Here is a 24,313-nt window from a genome sequence, read left to right as displayed (position 1 = left end):
GTAATTGTGTGATTGTTGTATATTTTATTTTCTATCTTTATTTTTAATAGTATTTCAAGAAAACGGTTTAAAAATATATATTCAGATCTACTATTTTATGTTCACTTTTATCATTTCATTATTTTGTTATTTTTTCCACTGTTTTGATTTTAATATATTTTCTTAGAAAATAAAGAAAGCTATATAAAATGAAGAGAGTTTCAAATAATAGATACATTAAAAAATATTACATATAAATTAGTTAAACAGAAAAATTAAGAGTTGAAACAGAGATAATGTATATTATAAATTTTCAAAATTCTCATGTAATTACATGCCAATTAGAACAGAAATGCGAATTAAAACGAAGAAGAGGAAAAAAATGTAGACAATAAATGAATGTTCATTTTTTCCTAAGATATTCAGCTCAGCCTGAAGATCCTAAGCGAAGCAGCTGCTGCTGCATCATCGCGTTGCAGTGAGTATCCACTAGTGGGGGTGTAACACGTTTAACACATGCACGTGTTCTCTCGGCAGACACGCACAGAAGAATGGTTCGACGCCATCAACGCATCACGACACGACTCGTCGTGAGAGTGAGAGAGAGAGAGAGAGAGAGAGAGAAAACGCGCGCGCGCGCACGCGAACGACGTATCGCCATTTTATATTATTATTGTCTTTCGCTGTAAAATTTAGCCCGCAAAACGATTAGTTAGTCCTTAAACTGCGATAGGCACGATAGATTTTAAAGTCGTTTAGATTAATTAATTCTTGGATATGTATGATTTTTGGATTGTTGAAACTCGAGCTATACGTTTCATTGTTAACTCATTGAATCTATATACTTTCAACGATGCACAAACGCTCACCATATAATCACATCGATACACAAACACTTCCATGGGATTTTTCGCGTACTATTATACGCATATCGATTATCCGAAAATCATTAACATTCAATGTCAAAATTGAAAGTCGCAACGAAAGGACGAACGTCCAAGTTGCTACTCCGACGGTTCACCTTCGACTGAGACCTGAGGCCAGCGGATCGTGTGGAGTCGCTTGAGAGTGGAACGGCAGACACAAGAGAGAGCTAGTGGCACCAATAGCAACGATTTGCTGAACCGGAGTGGATTCGTTTTTGGAACTTTCACTGTCAATGCGCGCCTTGTATCGCAGTGTGCTTTATGCCTGAATAAATCTGCGCGCTCATGTGCTTGTAGTAAATTATGAGTAGTAAAAAAACTTTCATCTATAGTATAATATAATACATTTTTTAATTAATTCTATTTATTATCTCTATTTATTAATTCTATTTATTCTCTTTATATTTCAAAAGAGTTCTTAGAGAAAAAATGGAGTTACATTAACATAACTAATTATGAAAATTATGAAAGGGCTCGGTAAAATAATTGATACAATTTATTTAAAATACAATAAAAAATATTAAGTTTTAGAAACTTATTTAAAATAAAACTTATTTAAAATATAAAATCATATGAGTCGGTAAAGTAACTGATACAACTTATTTGAAATAAAAAATATAAAATAGAGGTTCCGAAAACTTATTTAAAATATTAAATAAGAAATAGATCACAAGAAATTATTTCAAATATAAAATAAGAAATTGGACCCAAAAATGTATTTATTTATTTAAAGTATAGAATAACTTTTATTTAAAATAGAAAAATAACTTGTTTTTTGTTGCAAATAAATTTTCAAAGGCAATTTCTTATTTTAAATAAGAAATTGATTTCGAAAACTTACTTAAAATATAAAATAAAAAATATGCACTTTAAATAAACGTTTCAAATAGTAAATACAAAATAGTTTAACGATTTTGTTTATTTGAATATACATTTTTATAAGTATAACGGTTCAATTTGTTTTTACAACTATACAGGGCTCGGTCTTATTTAAAATAAATTTATTTAAAATAATATTTTAAATAAAGAAAAAAATAAACGTCATATATTATTTATTATTTTAAATAATAATTATTTTAAATAATTTCTTTTGACCTATTTCTAATTTAATATTTTAGATAAATTTTAAATAAATTAATTTAATATTTTTTATTTTAAATAAGTTGTATCAGTTTTTATCGATTTTATATTTTAAATAATTTTCTAGAACCTATTTTATATTTTTTATTTTAAATAAATTGTATTAGTTATGTTACCAATCCGTCAGTAAAAGTGATGGTGAGTAGTTATAAATTATAGTCTATTTATGATCGAGTATAGCATGTATAGGATACAAGATCACCTACATATGATCCATGTTTTGATTTTCCACCTGTGGTTCGCGAAGAGTTAATACTATTAAATATTAATTATAGGCTATAGTTATAAAAAAACTGAAACGTTATACTTATAAATGTATATTCATATATTCAAATAAACAAAATCATTAAAATATTTTGTATTTATTATACTATTTGAAACGTTTATTTAAAGTACATATTTCTTATTTTATATTTTAAGTAAGTTTCCAAAATCAATTTCTTATTTAAAATAAAAGACAAGTTATTTTTCTACTTTAAAAAGTTATTCTACATTTTAGAAATAAATAAATTTTCGAGTCCTATTTCTTATTTTATATTTTAAATAATTTCTTGTGACCTATTACTTATTTAATATTTTAAGTTCTCGGAACCTATTTTATATTTTTTATTTCACAAATAGGTCGTATCAGTTTACTTTACCGATTCGTATGATTTTATATTTTTTATTTTAAATAAGTTGTATCAGTTATTTTACCGAATCCCTTTGGATCGAATAATTAATCATATAATGATATCTAAAAAAGCAAAATGTCTAATAAAAAAAACTTCCTAGCGATCTACGGGTAAAAATAATTAACTACATGACCTCATTTACTTGTTACATACTACATTAAATTAGCGAGTGTGTGTGTGTGTGAATATGAGATATTTTACATATGCACAGGCGCATATGATGGACGCGAGAACGCATTGCACATGTCGGGATAGAGTTACGAATACAAGGGGTATTAAAACGGGGCTGAGAGCTACTATTTAGCTGGGAACTATCGGGGTGGGTCATGGTCAGAGAAAGGAGGGCAACCCTCGCTATACCCAGGCAAGCCTGGACAAACTGTGCCATATTAACCAGCATTTCAGAAACGCTGCATCCGAAATTTCCAATATGTAATATAAGAATGTGACAAAACTGTTTAAATATTTTTGTCTATTCAAGAGTACAATAACATTGATCAATTTTTTTCAAACATAAAAATGAAAATAATTGTTTTCTGGTTTTTGGATATTGAATAGTATTTCATTAAATTAAATTATTTTATTAAATTATAATATTTATGTCATAATTTTGAAAAATTAAGTTAAAATTGTGAAAGAGAACAATTTTAATATATGTATACTTGCACATTATAACAACAATATGTAACGTATTGGAGAAATTTTATTGTAATCAAATAAGTATGTTTTAGAACTTGTAGTCCTTAAAAGAAATTTGTTGTATCAACGATGATTAAAAAAAATATTTATAACTATACTATAATATACATTATATCGCATCAAAATTACGATACATACATATATGCTATTAAGAATCCATCAAATATATTTTAGTTGTATGTTATTCAAAATTAAGATCTTTCCAGAACGTTAAATAGTAATCTGATGTCAAAATTAATAAATTCAATTTAAATTGTATAAAAAAGATCCTATGCATAAATTATTCTAAAAATTCGAACATTTATTAATTGTGATATATTCATCATATTGATTCCATTATTTCTAATATAAATTCACCCGCAAAAAAGCGGTACACCGAAAAATTTATCAAATTTCAAATGATCATAACTTGATAAATAATGAAGATAAAAATATGTTTAAAAATATACAAAATGAAGCTTGAAATGTCCACTTTAAGAATATTTGAATGAGATTTAAACTGAGCTATTATGATCAAAATGTCAGATGACAAAGTAAAAAGATGCAAAGTTGATAATCGAAGGTGCGTGATTATCACGATGCATGGCATAAATCAGAAATGACAGCCTAATAGGACAAAATACACATAAAAGTATTTGATCTTTAAAATGCTTTTTTACAGAATTCGATATGATCTTTTTTTTTTGTTTTATTAACATACCAACTAACATGCCATAATCGGAATTTAAATTATAGAGTTTTACTGTTTTATGTACAGTGTTCCTCCTAAAATGTGCTTCCTTTGAACTATAAATTCTTTAGTTAACTTTAAATTAATATTTCTTTTACATAATGTATATAGGTATATAGTTATAAAAAAAACCAATTAAAAATATATCTAAAAATATATCTAAAATTAAATTTCATAGAAATAAATAAATTATAAAATTACACTCTTTCAATTTTTCAAGTATATTTTATTTTTTTTAATTTAGTTTAAAGCTTAGCACAAAAATATATAATGTTAAAAATTAGAAAGTAAAAGTACTAATTTTCCTAAATCATTTTATTTATATTATAATCATACGTAATATACATAAAATCGTGCATTAAGTATTACAACTCTAAACATCTTAATATGTTTTTACATAAATATACGTATAACATAAGTATACCTCACTATATAAGTTAGTATAAATAATTGGCTTTCAAATAATCACAAATAATATTTCGAAGTACGTATGCTGCATAATAGATTTTCAAAATCTTTTTTTACAATTTACCATAAAGAAAGTTCCGACTATACACTGCTAGGACTGAAAATTTATAGCATACCTAACGTGAATTATAGATTTTCAATAGTGGCATATATATCGAAACACAGCCATTAATTATTAGTGCTTTTCACTGTGCACATTAAAGCTGTTGTACATTAATCTAATCTGTCTGTAAAAGTGAGAGATCAATTAATCAAATACCCAATATATATATTATCAAATATCAACAATAAAATGTATTAAGGATTTCGTGGTTTAATTTATTTCTATATTTTTATTAAACGTACATTTTTATGTCGATTTGTGTGACAACGGCTTTAAAGTGCATTGAGTGTGCACCAGCCAATGGAAAACGCTATATGACGATTTAAAAAGCTACAAGAACAAAGAAACACAATTAACTAACTCCTTCCAATTTTAATAAGTTTTGCAATGCCATATTAACACTAGAGACTAACATAGGCTATAGGTCTGTTTTTTATTGATGCATTCTGAATCGGTGCAATAAGTTGAAGTGAAATAAACGTATATTTGTTTCATTTCAACTTATTGCACTGTGTGCACTAATTCATAGAGTGCAGCAATAAAAAACAGATTTTTTGCCTAGGGGCGGTGAGTTTAGGAGGGCGGCATTTTTTAAAAAGAAGTTCTAAAAGATAACTGTTTTTTGTTAGACGTGAATGATTAAGAAAATTTTCCATCACTAAAGATTTGTTCGCTGTCGCTTCAATATGCTCCTACTCATTTCAACAAGCGCATTAGGTAAAAAAAAACGTATATATATCATGAAAACAGAAGGTTAATAGAGTAGTGGTGCAACACTTATACCAGCAACGGCGCAACAGATGTGATGCGTATTTGTGCTAATAAAAGTCAATCCTGGCAGTTCTCATTAGCATAAATATGCATCACATCCATTTTTAACACTACGATTTTATCGATAGTTTCGTAAAATAGATCTAGACCTAGTTTCTATATCACAAAAATGGATTGGTGCGCTGGTGTAAGCGTTGCACGAAAAAGGCTGGCAAGGCTCTTCTCAGGTTCTCTCTTTGGTTCTAAGTTTTTTTATTAACACACTTCGAGCGCGAAAATAAATGCAGAAACCCTTTTTTTTGTTATTCCTTTCGACTACATGATTGTTAAAGAGTTGAATGAAGGCTGTAAGTATTTACTACTTAGAGACAGAAAAATCATAATCTGTCCCCGAAGTTTTGGATACATTAAAATATAAACAAAAATAAAAGATACAATTTTTATTATATGTACTGAGTCGCAAATTAAGGAAATGAAAACCTCCCTTAAAAAAAAATCAATCATTTTCTTTCATAATGAATATTGTCAAAACTACAAGAGATAGAAAAAATATTTTAAAGAAAAGTTGAATGGTTTCAAGAGTACTTTATAATAATCATTATAAAAAAATTTGTTTAGATAACAAAATTTTTTTATGAAAAAGAATTTTTCAATTTTTTAAAAATTATAATTATAAAATACTCCTAAAACCATTCAACTTTCATTTAAAACATTTTTTTCTGTCAATGATTTGTAAAAGAAAAACAAATCGTTTTTTTTTTCAAGGAAGGTTTTTCATCTCCTTAACATGCAATTCATCAAGTAAAAAAAAAGTATTTCTTATTTTTGTCTACATTGTAATGTATCTAAAGCTTATTAAAAACAGAAGGAATCAGTTGATGCTCTCTTGAAAGTGTAAATGAACGTGTAAGTGTAGATAAAACAAATACAGAACGAGTTTTGATCCGTTGTTATTAGTTATTGCACATAGAAGCAGTATAATTAATATTTTTTTTCATGTTAATTTTCTGGAATTATTCGTTAGTCCATTAATTAATCGATAAATTTCCCATGAGAAATGAATTAGGATTATCTAATTTGTACATTAATACCTTTAATAAAACAAATAATTTTAATGCATCGTGAAAAAATGCGAATATGACTATATATAAATATTAATAAGTGTATTTTATTATAAAAACAGAAAAAAGCGCATTCAAGGTACAAAAATTTGTATAATCTCAACAAATATTACAAATAATAATAAACATAAAAAAATAATAAACGAATATATAAACAAAATAATAATACAAATATTAATAAAACAAATACAAGTATATATAAAAATATATTTCTAAAATATAATTTTTATTATATAAAGAATTCTAATATAAGAAAAAAGTAAAAAGAATAATGAGAACTGAATTATTCTTTGAACAATAAAAAAATTGCCTATATCTTCATCAAAATTCTGTTCATATTATATGTATGTATATATGTTATATTGCTTTATATGTATAATTTTTGTAATTAGTTTTCCACTAATATTCTGTAAAATATTTATCATGCAAAAAAAATGTAAAGGTATATAATGACAGAACAACACAAAGACTTTTAGTGTTGTACACATAGAAGTTGTACGAGAATATCATCAAATAGTCCAAGGCAATTAGAATTTTTACGGAAAAATTAGCAGCTAGCTAAATTATTGCATGGATTTTTATTTTGATTCTAAACAATGTTTCACAAGACTTCTGCATAAAATTTTAGAGGGTCAGGCACGTGAAAATGAAAATAAGCGCATTACATACGCGCTTATACATACGCGCATTGAATAAAAATTTCATGTGCCTGTTAACACTTTTTATGATTATTTACTGACTATCAGGAGAAGATAAGAATAGTTTTTATCCATTTTTATTTTAATTGTTTTAAGGCGATCTCATTATTTCGTTTTATCCAAATTGTTTTTATTTATAATTTATAATAAAAATTAATGTCACTTTTTACTTCTAACGTCACGATTCAATATGACTGATGACTATTAAGAAACCTTAAGTGACAAATTCTAGTTACTTATAGAATTATTTGTTCAATAACTTCCCGATACATATATGATTTTAATATGCCAATAGTCAGCATTTATTGTAACACATTTTTATTTTCAAGTATTTTGAAACGTTTTTAAGATACATCTTAGCATATAATTACAAGTACTTTTACATTTTTTTTTAACCTGAGCGCATTATTACACAAACATATGTCATATTATTTTATATTTTATATTTATTATTAGGTGTTGGAATTAATTCGTAGCGTTTTACAAGAGATGGCACAAGCAGTACACTATTTCGTTGTTATCTATAGTTGTATACATTGTAAACATCTATCATAGGACGTCATTTGCCGTACATAACCTTTCTTGAAATCATAAATAACAATACTGTATAATTCATTGAATATGTCAAAATTTGTGCCAGATAAAGTGTTTTTGCGGGGAGTTTTGCTTCATTACTTTAATATGAACAAAAGTGCAGCTGAAGCTCATCGTATTTTAGTGGATATGTATAGTGAACATGCTCTGGCTGAGCAAACGTGTAGGAAGTGGTTTGCACGTTTTAAAGCTGGTGATTTCGACTTGGATGACAAGGAGCGACCTGGTCAGCCGAAAAAATTTGAAGATAACGATTTGCAGGCACTGCTCAATGAAAACTCATGTCAAACACTTAAAGAATTATCTACGTCATTGGAAGTTGACTTCTCAACAATAGGAAAACGTCTTAAAAGTTTGGGCATGATCCAGAAGGAAGGACATTGGGTCCCATATGAATTGAAACCAAGGGATATTGAGAGACGTTTTCTCACGTGCGAACTGCTGCTTCAACGGCAGAAAAGAAAAGGTTTTTTGCATCGGATTGTTACCGGTGACGAAAAGTGGATCCATTATGACAATCCAAAGCGCAGAAAGTCATGGGTTAAGCCCGGCGAACCATCAACATCAGTGGCAAAGCCCAATATCCATGACTCAAAGCTCCTGCTGTGTATTTGGTGGGATCAGAAGGGTGTCATATACTACGAACTGCTAAAACCGCATGAAACCGTTACTGGAGATCTCTACCGACGGCAACTGATGCGCTTGAGCCGTGCATTGAAGCAAAAACGGTCGGAATACTTCGAAAGACACGATAAAGTCATCTTGCTGCACGACAATGCTCGCCCACACGTTGCAAAACCGGTAAAAACATACCTGGAAACACTTAAATGGGAAGTGCTACCGCACCCGCCGTATTCTCCTGATATTGCACCTAGCGACTACCACTTGTTTCGATCATTAGCTCATAGCTTGTGCGAGCAGAAGTTCACATCTTACGAAGATTGTACAAAATGGTTCGATTCCTGGATTTCATCTAAAGATGAACAGTTCTTCCGACGCGGTATTCATTCACTGCCCGAAAGATGGTCAAAAGTAGTAGAAAGTGATGGGAAGTACTTTCATTAATGTATTTTTTAATGCTCATGTGAAATAAATAACATTCTTTCATTAAAAAAACGCTACGAATTAATTCCAACACCTAATATATTTAAACTGAACAACAAACTGAATATACGAGGTCTGTCCCAAAAGTATCCGACCTGCATTTATATCTTCGCGCCAAAATGTTCTAGCGACCTCTACCGGGCAGGCACGTCAACAGTAGGACCTTACGAACTTATCGGTCGTACACTAGTAGGACGTATAGTTCATACGCAGTGTGTATTTGTTTACAGTGTCTTTTTCACGTTCGTCGGATTTTTAAGTAGCTAAAAATGACCGAAAAAGTTGAGCAACGAATTTGCATCAAGTTTTGCTTTAAACTTGAAAAAACTTGTGCAGAAACTATTGAAATGTTGCAAAAGGCCTTTGGAGACGAGTGTATGGGCAAAACACAAATAAAAGAGTGGTATAAGCGGTTTAAAAATGACACACGTCTGTGTCAAAGTCGGAGCAAAATCAAGTCAATGTTGATTGTTTTTTTCGATTATGAAGGCGTCGTGCATCACGAATATGCTCCTGCAGGTCAGACGATCAACAAAGAGTACTACGTTGAAATTTTGAAAAGATTGCGTGATGCAATTAGAAGAAAACGACCGCACTTTTGGCAAACCGGTGACTGACTTCTTCACCACGACAATGCTCCAGCGCATGCATCAAACCTTGTGCAGCAGTATTTATCAAAACACAGTGTTGTACAGTTTCGCCAGCCTCCGTACAATCCCGACGTAGCTCCCTGCGACTTTTGGCTATTTCCTCGATTGAAAATGCCGCTTAAAGGACACCGATTCGACGACAAGAAGACTGTTGAAACCAATGCGACGAATGCACTAAAGGCGATTCCAATAACTGACTTTCAAGACTGCTTTGGGAAGTGGAAGCATCGATATGAGCGTGTTGTTCAATCAAATGGGGACTACTTCGAAGGATACCACCAACCGGATGATGAAGAATAAGCCAAGCGCCGAAAAATGGTAGGTCGGATACTTTTGGGACAGACTCGTAAGAAAGAAATCGTAGATTCGGAAATATTAGTGTAGGAAATTGAAGAAATATATTCAAAGAAGAGAAAAGGATAGAGACGTGTAAATGAATACACTACATTTTATTATTAGTAAACTTTACAATCTTCTTTTTCTTATTTTTACTTCTGTTCTGTCCTGATATTTGTTGATTCTTTACGAACTCAAATGTATGTTCGTGTAAGAACGAAGCACAGAATGACTTGAATGTAGTAAATATCAACGATTCTATTTTTTTTTATACAATTGTCGCTAAATTCATTAAAAATGAATTTGTTGCGAAGAAGATATCCATATTTTTCAAATTCAACTAATTCAATTTATTATCCGCGTTGTCGTTATCAAGATTTTCGATGGATACATACATTTCCTTAAGAAATAAATTGAATCCAATCTACATCATTTTCAACTGACATCTTGAGAATTGCGGCTCCAAAATTATTATAGGATAAAAGTAAGATATGAATCAAATCTTGTTCCACATTACTTTATATTTAAATAATTATAGTATTTTCCATTAAATGTGGTACAAATCACCAGATTTTTTTAATAGGGTAGAGCGGGGCTAATTGCGCATAGAGGCAAATTGATTAAATGCATATATCTGGAGATACTAGTAGTGTCTCGGCGCTAAGATACGCGCATAACACTGGCTACTTTACACGAGCCGGCGAGGGATTGAGATTATTGGATCTCAATAAGAGCTGAACTGATCAAATTCTAAGTGTGCTCAATCGATTGCATCCGCTCAAAATATATAATGAAAGTGTTTTATCTTTTCTCTATGTGTCTTACGAGCAGAGATATTGCGATGCAAAATCTGAAATCTTTGATTTTATTAACGTGATGAAGAGGAAAAATGTAGTTGCACTGTCTGTCTAGATGGCGATAGAGGCGCTCGGATGCCTGCACATTCTACTTATGACGTTTGGAGGCTCGCGGCGGTGTGCGAGACGCGGGGTGCTTGCCAGGTGCGCGGGGAGTGCACCAAACTATTGATGGCAGAAATTCAGCGCTTTAGAAATTAATATTTTGATGATGACGGCTGTGACGTACATGGCGCAAATTATGCAAGAAAGATGAAATATTTAGCTCGTAATCGAGGTACTGTCTAGGTATTCGCCGTCAAGAAATTAAGTGTCTAGGTGTTCTATGTGTCCGAGGAACTGAGTTCAGGTATTTACTACCGAATACCAGATATATGTTATCCAGAACACATTCTACATGAGTGAGGTTACGATCACATTCGGATACTTTAAATCAAATTTTCATTGATTAATAAAAATATATTCAATCGATGCGTTTTCATATAAAAACAAAGGCTTGACAAGAAAAAAGTGTCGCTCTCTCTCTCGTGAATCATGAGGATATTAGTCATTGAAGTTAATGACAATTCAAGTTAGGAAGTCTGTCACAGCTACAAAATACTACGATGCAAACATACACTGCGATAAAATTTTCATTTCTCTGTTTTAAAAAAACATAAGAAAGTAACTTGTATTTTTAAAATGGAAATATGTTTTAAAGCAGAAAATTTCACAATATTTCGTGGCTAAGAACAGAACTTCTAACCTGAATAATATTTGACGATTAATATCTCGATTCACGAGGTAGAGTTTATTGAAAGTAAAATTCTTACTTTAGATGAGCAGGCAGTTAAAGAAAAGAAATAAACGATCGTTCGAAGTATATGATCTTTCTTAATTCTTAATTCTCGCAATTTTCTCTGAAGTCGGAATCGCGCGTATATTATTTAGACAATACAATTTGCGTTAAAATTCATAACGCTGCGTTTACAAATTAGAATTAGAATGCGGAGAGCTATACAAAATTATACAAGAAAATACATCTTTCCGCAGAAACAGAACAATATCCTTCGAAACGAAAGAGAAATTTCTATAAGAGAAATTTCAAATATTATGTTACGGCTAATGTTGCTATTGAGATTTTCTCTGTTTTTGAGTCAATGTATTTAAACAATTTACTCGGGGATCGGAGATTAAGTTGTGCGATTAAGAATGCGGTTCACTGGAAAGTACTGATTTGTCTTGATCTAGCAATAGCACAAGTTTTGGAAATAGAGGAAAGGATCTTAGTTTGAAATAAAGGCCGATTTAATTTGGAACCTTAATCTCTTTTCTCTTTGTCTTCATCCGTTTTTGGTAGACATGGAGGTAATGCAAAAAAGAATTATAATAATAATGTTCCAGAGAACCATCGTAAAACAGAGGCCACGCTATTGGCAGCGACAGTCGTAACAACCCCTCAGATACTCATATATATATATATATATACAGGGCGACAAATATGTTCCCGGACACGAACCACATCTCAGCAACCAGTGGCGACATCTGTGCGTTCAAACATGCATTTTAAAGGTTGAACATTTTGCTATCATCTGTCAAAGTTTCATTCATTTTGGTTGACATATAACGAAGATATGACAGTTCATGTTAAACAAAATTTTGGTCGAGGTAGAAATTTTAATATGGAACAAAGAGCAGTGATTAAATTTAACGCAAAACTTGGTAAAAGTGCATCAGAAACATTCCGATCGACAAGTTTACGGCAGTCAATGTCTAGATCGTATAGATGTTTTTGAGTGGCATAAGCGTTTTTTGGAAGGCAGAGAGATCCTTGAAGATGACAAAAAATCAGGACGGCCAATTTTGGTTCGAACACCCGAAATGATCGAAAAAGTACGTGATTTTGTTGCAAACGATCGCAATGTATCACTAAAAATGATGGAGGAGGCTTTAAATATCAGTAGAGAAACGATTCGAACCATATTACATGAAGATTTGGGTAAAACGAAGGTTTGTGCGAAGTTTGTTCCACACACATTAAGAAGCGATCAAAAATCAGCGAGAATCAATTATTCCAGAGACATCGTTGCAGCCGCAGAAAATAATCCAAACTTCCTAAAATCAATTGTTACGGGTGATGAAACATGGTGCTTTCAATATGATCCAGAAACTAAGCGTCAAAGTGCGGAATGAAAGTCAAAAAATTCACCACAAGCAAAAAAAATACGAAAAGTTCCATCAAAAATCAAGACAATGCTCATCATATTCTTTGATAACAAAGGTATTATCCACAAAGAGTTTGTTCCAACTGGTCAAACAATTACTGGTACATTATCTCGAAATTTTAAAGCGATTGATGGGCAGAATTCATCGTATTCGCCCCGAATATCGTGATCCAGAAAATTGATCTTTGTTGCATGATAATGCACCGAGTCACACTTCATTGATTGTCCGTCAATGTTTGGCTCGAAATCGTGTCTCTGTGTTAAACCATCCACCGTATTCACCTGATTTGGCCCCCTGCGACTTCTCATTATTCCCTAAATTGAAATTGAAATTGAAAGGACGCTTTTTTGATGACATTCCGACCAGCTTCTACACAGGCACTAGAGGCAATTCCGCAAACTGAGCTAGAACATGCATTTGAATCACTATTGAATCGCTGTAACAAGTGTATTGAAGCCAGAGAATATTTTGAATAATAAAACCAAAAAATATGCATATTGTTGTTTTAATTATGATTTTCAGGCCCTGTCCGGGAACATATTTGTCGCACTGTGTATGTACTTGTATGTAACCGAAGATTAGAGATTTAGAGATTCCGTCGATAGATTCAATTCAATATTTTCGTTAAAATAAGTAAATGCGATAAGTAAAACAATGCGAAAAAAAAAAGTGAGGTTCTGATGAAGCGCGAGGATAGTTCTCACCTTGATTGTATAACTGTAACTGTAGCTGTAACTGTAACTAACTGACTGTAACTAGCTAACCGACTGACTGACTGTTGAGTTTTAACAATTTGTAGTAATAAAAATTCGGTTTTCCTTAATATCCTTTATGCGAATTCACTACATTCATATGTTTAAAATTAATTTAACTTTATTAGAAAAAAAAAGGGAAAAAAAAGATATTCGTTCTCGCATTCAGGAAGATTTCTATTTTACTGCTAATTACTTAATCGTTAAACGCTAATATAATATACATTATTATTAATGTTAATGTTTTACGCTTTTGTTATTTTATAGGAGGGCTTCTTTGAGAAAGATCGTGTGATATTCTTAGACATTCTTTAGAATAATCTGTAGATAATTTGTATGACGCATAAAAGTATATAACGATAATATAATCTATGTTGGTTTGAATGTTTAAATAAAGAAACTGAATATATTCTCTTGTAAAAGAGAAAAGCAATTTTCGGTTTTGAAATAAAGATAAAATAGGGAAATATTAACCTAGCGAGATAAAAAATAAGGTATAAATCGTATATCTATGATAAAGAATAAGATTTTATCGGGATGTAACAATTATCAAATTTCTCTAAATTATATTTATATATTATCAAATGTGCAAGTAATATAACTTATAAAAGAAATTTCTCTTTCATTTCATTCTTAATCTAGTAATGAAAAAAGTATATTCAACGCAACACTAACTGCTCGTTCGAAGTATATGATTTTTTTTTAACTCTTAATTCTCGCAATTTTCTCTGAAAGTGGAAAACAGAATCGCGCGTATACTATTCAGACAATAAAATTTGCGTTAAAATTCATAACGCTGCGTTTACTGATTAGAATTAGAATGCGGAGGACTATACAAAATTACTGAAACGAAAGAGAAATTTCTATAAGTGTTTACTTCTTTAACTTTTTGTAGTAACATTTGAATGGACAAGGTAACGCAATTATGAATTGTATTTTTTACTTAATTTGGTATGGGATTTAAGTTGGAACTGTTGATATCAAATCTTTTATACAAATGATACATATCATTAGAGTTAAGTAACAAAAGATAGTACTACTTGCGTTTTATTTTTTAATTTAACTCGAGTTAAGATTATAGCATCTGGATTTTAATTTTTCATTCGATATATTATTTTTTTTCAAGTAGTAATTTTTGACAAAGAATTAAAGTTGCTATTACTTGGGTTGAAATAAAAATTAAAAAAACCTTCAATAAGAATTTTTGAAGAAAAATTAAAACTACTATTAATTGGGTTGGATACTTAGATTTTATTCGAGAAGCACATTTTCTTAGCGCCTTTTTTACCTTTTTTAAAAAGGTAATTTTTGTACTGATTCTACTAAACGGCAAACGATTAGTCAGTTCCACGGCCAATTAAGTAATTGTAATTAATGAAACCGGCTCAAATGATTCTTTACGAAAAGCATACATTCTTAGCGCTTTTTTAACCTTTTTTTTTAAAAAGCTAAGTTTGTATAAATAACAAGAGAGAGAGAGAGACAGAACCATTTGTGTTTTACTTTTTAATTTGATACAATTGATTAGTTAAGATTGTAGCATCAGAGTTTTAATTTTTCATTTGATACATTAATTTTTTTCGAAGAGTAATAATTTTTGACAGAGAATGAAAATTGCAATTACTTGGATTGGAATCAGAAGATCTTCAATAAGAATATCCTTTAAAAAAAATGGTAACTAGTATTAATTAAGTACTTAGTAGAATTTAACTTGATTAGTTAAGATTGTAACATTTGGATTTTAATCTTTCATTTGATGTATTAATTTTTTTCGGAGAATAATAATTTTTGACAGATTTAAATAACCAAAATATATATAGATACGTCTATGCTTACTTAAGGTAGCACAAAGAAATTATTGTACTTAATACAGCTGTGTCCAGCTGTCTACAACAAAATACTTTTTCGTTTTCGTATATCAAAAGAAAATTATTAGACAAGTATTAAGACGAGTATTCTTTTTGGTCTACATGGTAATTAAACCGATTAATAACAATCAAATGTGTTTTTTGAATTAACTAAATATAAGTTACTATCGTATTTTTGGACTTTAATGTTCAAGTTGCTATTTTATTTGCGTTTTTTCAATTATAAAAAAATATTTTAGTCAACATCGATGTGGAGCTTGTTGGGCAATATCCCATAACGAACCTTATAAACTCAACTGCTTAAATGAAATCTGTCTTTATCGATGTTTTTTATTCTATTTTAATGATTAAACATATATTTTATGTTTAATTATTATTATAAAGAGTAAAGACATAATTTTTCTAATTTTGTTAATTAAAGCATTTAAAACGAGATTATTACAAATTATTGTACTTAAGATAAAAATAATAAAAATTTGATTAATATGTACACATAATCTTTTAATATTTTTAATAATATATAATCTCATTAAACGAGATTATCTTCATAGCTCAACTTATCCGTCAAGGATGCTCAACATGACCCATAGGTGAGGCATATTGATCCACTTTACATCCTTGTAATTAACGTAATTTTTTTATTTACGAGATATATTAAGGATTATAAGTACTTAATTATTGAGCCAGATGCACATGCAATGTTTGAAAGCATTTATCATTAATCTATCGTAATTGTGTGAAGATTTATAATAACTTAAAGAAAAAGTGTCACAACACTAGCCCCGCTCTATTTGTTTTATGTTTTCCAAATGTTAATTAATTTTAATTTATTAGGAACAGCGTTATACATTTTATTGATTAACTAATTAAATGTGCGAAGTTAATTAAAGTATGTATCTTTCAAAATTTATTCAAAGTAATATCATAAGAATAACATTATGGCTTTTATAATAGGTAATAAATAGCATTAGATTTCATGGAAAAAATCAATGTTATGCTCAGTTGAGATTAAATGTATCCGCGAATGTTTATTTAACCATTATGTTATAACGATACTTTTATTACGTAAATTTATTATTAAAATGTTTAAAAACTTGTCAAATCTTATATAATGACCATTCTTGAAAAGATTTATTTGTTTTTAATATCGAAATAAAATATAAAATAGTATACACATATGTCTATATACAAAAAGTGTTATTATTTATAATATAATTTAACTATTTTTATATTGTTAAACATTTAATTTTCATTAATTTTTATTGTAATTTTACTTATCATTGATTTTTAACTGTTACTAATTTTAAATAAACTTGAATATGTTAAAACTACATCATGTCCACCCACAATTAGACTAGAACTAGATGTGGATCATCAATTATAAATTCGTTATATATATTACAATATGCTTGAGCAAATTATTTTTATTATTCTTCTGAAATGTAGTAACGCTACCAAAAAGGATAAAGCATTTGGTGAATTAATACATGAATAGTGTTGCGAGGGAGGGAAAGAACCCAAGAAAAAAACTTGGGAAAGAACAGGAACGAAAAGCATTTCTTCCCACGCTTTGAAGAAAAGAACCCATGGCCACTATATTTTCTTTACATATGACGACATTGGCGACAATGGCGAGACTATCAGTTAATATGAATCAACGCGTATCAGTTATCTTAACTATTTATAGTACCTATACTTATATCTATGGCTTATAGTTGTAACATATCTTCAAGTGTTAACTAGTAAAGTTTTATTTTTAATTCTTCGTTTATTTTATGTTGCTCTTTGTTTCATACAAACTTAACGTATGTATGTACATATTATGTAAAAGAAAGTTTTTTTATAATTTTATTTAATATAGCAACTTATTTCTTTAATTAATCTATACTGTAAAAGCATGTACTATTATTATTTGTGCCTCTTTTTTATTATAAGTTATATATATATCTGTTATATTTTGTATTTTTTAACATTCTATTCAAGAAATTAATATCAGATGCCACCTTCTAAGGTTAAAGTATGGATTTATTTTGTGTGTGCTAGTATATCAAAATGGCAGTAGCTTCGCCAGTATATAGCAAGAGGGAACACAAAGCAAAATAAATTCTATCAAATCTTACAAACTCTTTCATTACAAAACACATTGATTGAGTACTTGCCTAAAATATATCTTTTTATGCGATATTTGAAATCTAGTGCGATAGGCTTGTCGCATGCAATACCAATAGTAAATACCTCTCATAAATGAAAAAAAGTTTTTAAGTACGTCTTGATTTAACTGTTTGGTGATAATGTATTGCATCTTAACATTGTTGTTGGAATACATTTTCTTATTTGGTAAAAATTGTTGTAAAGAACAGTTACTTAACGATAATGCCTTTTTGAAATGTAATTAAACTTTTGTGTCTTCCAATTGCCATGTCATTCATTAGTTCGGTCATTTCTTATAAAACGCCATCTGGTTTTTCTAAATTAACCTCGTAAACATTCTTGCCGTTTGTCACATATATTACTAGCATTAAACATTTTCAGCCAGTCGTTAAACAAGATAATGCGCGCTGCTTCCTTCCAGTCAAAATTGTTAAAGTAGTTTTTTGTCCAAATCATTCAATGGAAGCTGTTTCGTTCAGAAAGTAATTGTATAATATAAAGTATAATAGGAAGAACTTTTTCTCTTTCATAGCCTTGGACGTGAAGATGATATTGGAAAATGTTGTAAGAAACTTTTACATTTTTTGCACAAATATTTAAGATTTATTCGATATATTTCTTATCCATGCGATGCCTCCGCACACCCATTATCTCCTCTGAACCCATTATCAATAAAGTGATTTCTTGCTAACTCGAGCAAGTGTGGCATATCTGCAAACATAGAAACCTTTAATTTTTTGTCGAGAGAATGCTGAAAATAATTAAAGAGCAGACTTTCAAAATGCGTTTTATCCAAAATTTATAATTTTCAGAAAACAACAAAGAAAGTCACAAGAAAACTGCATGCCTTTACACAAAAAAAAAACGCCAATTAATAAGACATGAAAATGTTCAACAAAATTGTTAAACAATTGCTAAAACTATTAAACAAATACACATTTTGTTTATCTCTAGTTACAAGACATAATGCACTTCGAATGTAAAAATTTTTTTCAGCACAAATTAATGGTGTGTAGAAATACTTTTAGATCATAGAGTAACTTAAAATATGAGCCTGTCAACACTGAACACTATGCCATCTTTAATTTAAAAAACTGAAATTTTGGACAAAATCCATTTTGAAAGTCTGTTCCTTAATTGTTTTCGGGGGCAACTAATTTTCATTCAGACTACAGAGCGATATTCGTTAAACCCAAAAAAGATTAGATAGAGTGGAAGATCCTTATGAGATCGTAATACATTTTCGCGTATACTAGCAATACTATGAGTCTGATGCTGCATTTATCAATAATAATAGCGATGAAAAAATTAACGAAGACAAACGGAATTCGATATCCTTCATTTTCATACCTAAAGTTACACGGCCACGAATACTTCATTACAACTAATATTCTGTTCTGTCTATATAAAATAAAAATGAAATTAGGAACGTAATTGTGCATCGGACTATGATGGAATCAGAAAAGTGAAGCATTGCGCATGATAAAGTGGAGATGAACAAATTTCGAACAATCTAACTCTATCGGTATTGCATGTTATTATATTTTCTCCAATATAGTTTAATAGTTTAATCAATTAAACTCTATTGCTTTTTATTTTTGTCTATGGCGTATGCTTCACCTTTCTGCTTTCATCATGCATCGAACTTGACAGATGACTCTCGTCATGATATATGAACCTTCCGCTCTATCTAATTCTTTTTAGTTGAACTCATATCATGCCAATAGCAATAGGGTAATCTATATTATACAATCATGAAATAATGCACAAAGGTATTTTTAATCATCATTCATAATCATATTATAATTATAGTAATTGGTTGTTTTTATTTAGAAAATATATTATGGACCATTACACACTGGTACAACTTGTGTGAGCCAACAATTTTCTGCAGTTTTCGATCGATAACAATTTTATTATATAAATAGATTTCGTCAAATGTGATTACAACTAGTCATTTATGCGTTTGCATGCTTTTTTCTTTACATTTCATGCAGGTAAGGATTGTATCTAACATGCCAGAATTTATGTTGGTATTACATGCTCACCTTCTTAGCATTGAAAAAACAGGGAGAAGCATTTTCACACTTCTCATGTACCGGTAAGCTTTGGGACTGATGCATCGTAAAGACATAGCGCTTGCTATATCTTCTGAAAATCAGTTTATGCGTGTCACATTAAGATTCAATAATATTCGTATTTGACGCGACGTGAAAACTTTACCTAAAGATTTGTGTACATTTTGACTTCACACATTTCAATGTACCAAGACAAGTTTTGTTCTTGCCGCTTCAATTTTTTCTTTACTGCAACCACTTGCAATTTAAGATTCTCGCTGAAAGTAAATAAAATGCTGCAAATTCAGTAAATACTAGAGAGTAATAATAGAAATGTAACTTCACCTCTATTCAATTTCTCTTGTAGTTTGAATTTTGCAAGTTTCTTCTTCCAATTCTTGTTGTAAGTTTTTTCTGAAAACATGCAATAAAAATGATATTCTGAATATCATACATATGTGTACACACACATGTATATATAATATATATATATATATATATATATATATATATGTATATATAACTAATATAATGCTGCAAAAATTAATAAACATTGCCGAACAATGAAGGAAAAGAATAATTGGACAAAAGGTCCTTACTTTTTTATATTCATATTTCATTATAACATATATTTTTATATTTCTTTACATTCAGTACTATGAATTTTATTTTATTATAATATGTACACATGTATACACTATTGTATTTTTTAAATTTATATTTTTATATTTCTTTATTTATATATACATTTTGTTTTATTATAAGATGTTTATATTTATTTACATTACAAAAAAGGTCTATTTCAAACTCTAAAATGACAATACACTTTTGTTCTCTAATAATCATTCCTCTTTTATAATAAATATTATGATTTAGGTTTTCTTTACAAAAGAATCTGTAAATAACAAAATTTGAAAATACGAGTAAAATTTAATAGTTATATTCATGTTTGAACATTAGAGTGATCTAGAAAGTTTATTACTTACATGGAGTCAATATCTTTATTTGAGCTATGGAGATTTGTTATAGATGATGCACTTGGTGTTACATATAAAGTATTGTCCATATTATATACATCCATAATACTCTTTGATGCATCTACAATTTCTTTTGATGCGACATCGATGTGTGTCACAGTTGACATTTTTTTAGACACATCAGCAAAATTCATTGGTACATTTTTTATAACTGTACATGAAGGAACCATTTCTTCCAATTCAATATGCATTGGAACATTCGATACTTCTTGAACAACTGTACCAACACAATCCATTGACATTATTCGCTACTGCAAATGAAGGCACTTCTTGTGATATAACATTGATGTGCGTAGAGGCATTCACTTTTCCAGGCATATTGGTATTATCGATTGGCACATTTGTGATTATTTTAAACGCATCAATGTAATCCCTCCTTCATCAAAATGATTAAGCATTGTGTATTTTTCAAATATGAGTCATTAAATAAATGCAACATGGGAATTATATTATTGTTCAGCTTATGAACTTTCAAAGAGTACCTCGGCAGTTGCAATCGAAAGATGTTTTAAAACATGATGGTTCAAAATGTATTGAACATCCTAAATAAAATAGTATGTTTAAGTTATTGTTCATCAGATTATTAAATATTTTCCAATTTTTATTCCTATTAAGAAAAAGGAGTAATGCATATTCACACTTGCAACTTCGTCGAAATTAACTTTTACAACATAACTTTATAACCTATAAATCTGTGCATTCGATTATACAAAATAATTATTTTTCTTATTAATTATTTTCGAGACAATTTATTGTTTAAACTTTGAAATACAATAAACAACAATGAGTATGAAATTATAAATAAATTAAGAAACAAAATTTATTGTCATTTTCTTATACTTTATGTATTAATATATAATACAAAGTACAATGAATGGGAAAGAGCAATTTTTTGCATATCTCAAAGATACTAAATTTGCCATAACACCGACTCGATTGTATATTATTTTCTTATCTTTGGTAATGGAAATATCTTGATTTGTACAAACTTCATATCACTTCATGCAAACAGCTTTGTCTTTTGGAAATGAAAAATATTTCACAATTTCGAATGAGATTTTTCGTTTTCCTAAAATAGTTTTTATAGCCTTTCACTGCCCACCTTATTTTTAAAGCATGATTATATTTTTGATGTAATAAACACCTACTACTTTTACGTGCTCGCCGCTGCCGTGACAGGCCTAGAGCATATAGACATGCTCTAAGATAACAGGTCGTGATTTGCGGCCATATTGCACATAAATGTGACGTATCATGATAGAAATATATTAGGTATGCGCGTTTTCGAGACGAATTTCGTACCGTTCTGCGCATAACCAGATGCGGCCATTTTAAACATTTGCATCGTGGTAACTTTGAAGTGACACGCAAAGTGACATTTCACGAAAATGAATACGTGTCAAATAAAAACGTACACAAATAATTTTATAAAAAAAAAAGAATACGGAAATTTGCATTTCTTTCGATTTCCGAAGGATTAAACATTAATATTAAAATGGCAAGAAGCTTGTGGAACAAACAATGTATGTGTTAATGTTAAAAATGTAAAAAATATATAATAATAATAGATTAAAATTTATAATAAATAAATAAATTAATGTTAATGCTAATTATTAATTAATCGTAGGGAGCCAACACAGATTGTTGATGTGTAGGAATATCATGTATTCAGAAATGAAATAAAAATTACAGACGTTTCAACCCTTATTATTAAGTCATCTTCAATGTAGATTTAAAAAAATTCAATTGTGAAAATTAAAACATGTAATGTTGAGTATTCAGTTAAATACGACAGATAACTTTTATATTTTATCTATTGACGAAATAGTAAGCGATGATGACATGTTTTAATTTTCACAATTGAATTTTTTTCGTCATATAAAAGTTTCAAATTTGCACATTTAAAATAAGTAGCTAGCAAATAAAAAAACTTCAAAGAATACTATGCCTGTAGAAATGAGCTGGTTGAAGAGCCCTCAAATGCTAAAAAGTAACATGGTTTCTTCCATGCATACATACAGTATAGCTGTCAAAGAATAGATTAATGAGGTCAATTAAAATTGAAGAAGAAGGAAGAATAGATTGGATCATATTAGCATTGTCTATTTATTTTGCAGAAATACCAGCATGTTATGTAAAATATTGTATTAGTCTTATAAAAAAAAAAGAAAAATGTTAAATTTTTTCGATTTCCTAAGGACGAAATTATTCGTTAGCAATGGCTTCAAGCCAGTTAAAGAACAGAAACAGATATAAAAGTTGATGCGGGTAAAGTTAATATAATTAATTAAACATTTGTTAGTTGCAATATGTATGTATACATTACGGATAAAAAATTTTTTTAAACGTTCAAAAATATTTTAGAGATTACAAACTTTGAGTGTCAAAATACTTTTTTAATATAATAGAATAATATACACATTGTGACCGCACGAGCGTGGTGCAACTTCATCATGCGTTTGCGATTAACATTTTATATGGTTTTCGTAAATAATAATTTAATACTCAAAGTAGACAATGCATCCACTGATTTCCGAATTTAAAATGCTCTCAATTTTAACACTGATAATTAGGCGTCAGGCACGAGAGAGCATGCTACTCTTTCGCGGAATTAACAAAAAGATTTTACTCAGAATATAAAGATCTCCACAGAATCGCGAACGCTGATAACTGATTGCTCAGTGTAATGATAGAAGGGTTCGAAGCCAGAAATGAAGGATATTTTGAAGAACGCGCAGGGCAATATAGCAATAAAGTATGCAGAATTTGTAACAATAAAATGATAATAAATATATTCTTTCATTCGTTTATATTATTCCGTACACGCTGGCTGACAAATTAACGATAATGCGTTTGTACAAAGCGTTAAAAAGGAGTTATAGCCCTTCCAAATTACGTTCTTGATATTAGATAAAAAAGAATTCTCTCTCGACGGTACAAGCTTCAAATTTTAAAATAATTCTACGAACAAAGTTGATACCGTAGTTAAGGAAATTAATCGTAATGATAATCACAGTGGTAGCCAACCGTGCTTAACGCGTAAACAAATCCGACCTAGAGCTCGACTACGAAAATAATGAGAATTGTTATGACGAAAAATTTTCAAAATTCTAGAATATGCAAGAATATTATCTGAAATCTAACGCAATCTCGACATTAAGACGTGCTACAAGAATATGACGCAACGATACAATATAAAATGACTTGCCTGTGGCCGTATAAAAGTAAAACGATATCGGGCGGGATGGCACGATCACGCACTGCGCGCTCACAAATGCAACGCAATTACTCAAAAATACTAGACTCAACGAAACTTGACATTATAATTGCGGATACATGCCATTCCTCTAGAAATCGACAGTTTATTATTTATCGATAGTTTATTATTTACAA

The 24,313-nt window shown here is 29.7% G+C and overlaps 3 protein-coding genes across 11 annotated transcripts in view; all 3 read right to left on the bottom strand.

Annotated features, from left to right (window-relative positions):
• Positions 1-24,313, bottom strand: part of Ecr (ecdysone receptor) — a 233,759-nt gene that overhangs the window by 117,332 nt on the left and 92,114 nt on the right. For 4 of the 9 annotated variants that reach the window (XM_087416376.1, XM_087416378.1, XM_011070949.2 and 1 more), the window contains exon 1: positions 849-1,261. The exons of 4 other annotated variants lie outside the window; for them this stretch is intronic. The gene's annotated coding sequence lies outside the window, so the exon portion shown is untranslated. Of the gene's footprint in view, positions 1-824; positions 1,262-24,313 lie in introns of those variants that run through there. One more of the 9 variants, XM_087416377.1, reaches the window with a different exon arrangement.
• Pfas (phosphoribosylformylglycinamidine synthase) overlaps positions 1-24,313 on the bottom strand; it is a 241,992-nt gene that overhangs the window by 193,442 nt on the left and 24,237 nt on the right. The gene's annotated exons all lie outside the window — the stretch shown is intronic.
• Positions 9,476-22,493, bottom strand: LOC105155058 (uncharacterized). The gene is made up of 5 exons (XM_087416388.1): positions 20,870-22,493; positions 20,229-20,297; positions 20,050-20,161; positions 19,875-19,977; positions 9,476-18,537 (listed from the first exon to the last, which is right to left on the bottom strand). The coding sequence occupies exons 1-2, from the start codon at positions 21,160-21,162 to the stop codon at positions 20,231-20,233; spliced, it is 360 nt and encodes a 119-aa protein (XP_087272514.1). The 5' UTR covers positions 21,163-22,493; the 3' UTR covers positions 9,476-18,537; positions 19,875-19,977; positions 20,050-20,161; positions 20,229-20,230.

Source organism: Acromyrmex echinatior, unplaced genomic scaffold (assembly GCF_024713525.1).
Source record: "Acromyrmex echinatior isolate Ae372 unplaced genomic scaffold, ASM2471352v2 Scaffold21, whole genome shotgun sequence".
In the NCBI taxonomy this organism is placed as follows: domain Eukaryota; kingdom Metazoa; phylum Arthropoda; class Insecta; order Hymenoptera; family Formicidae; genus Acromyrmex; species Acromyrmex echinatior.
The sequence above is the reverse complement of the archived record's forward strand: the minus strand, read 5'-3'. Positions and strand labels throughout refer to the sequence as shown.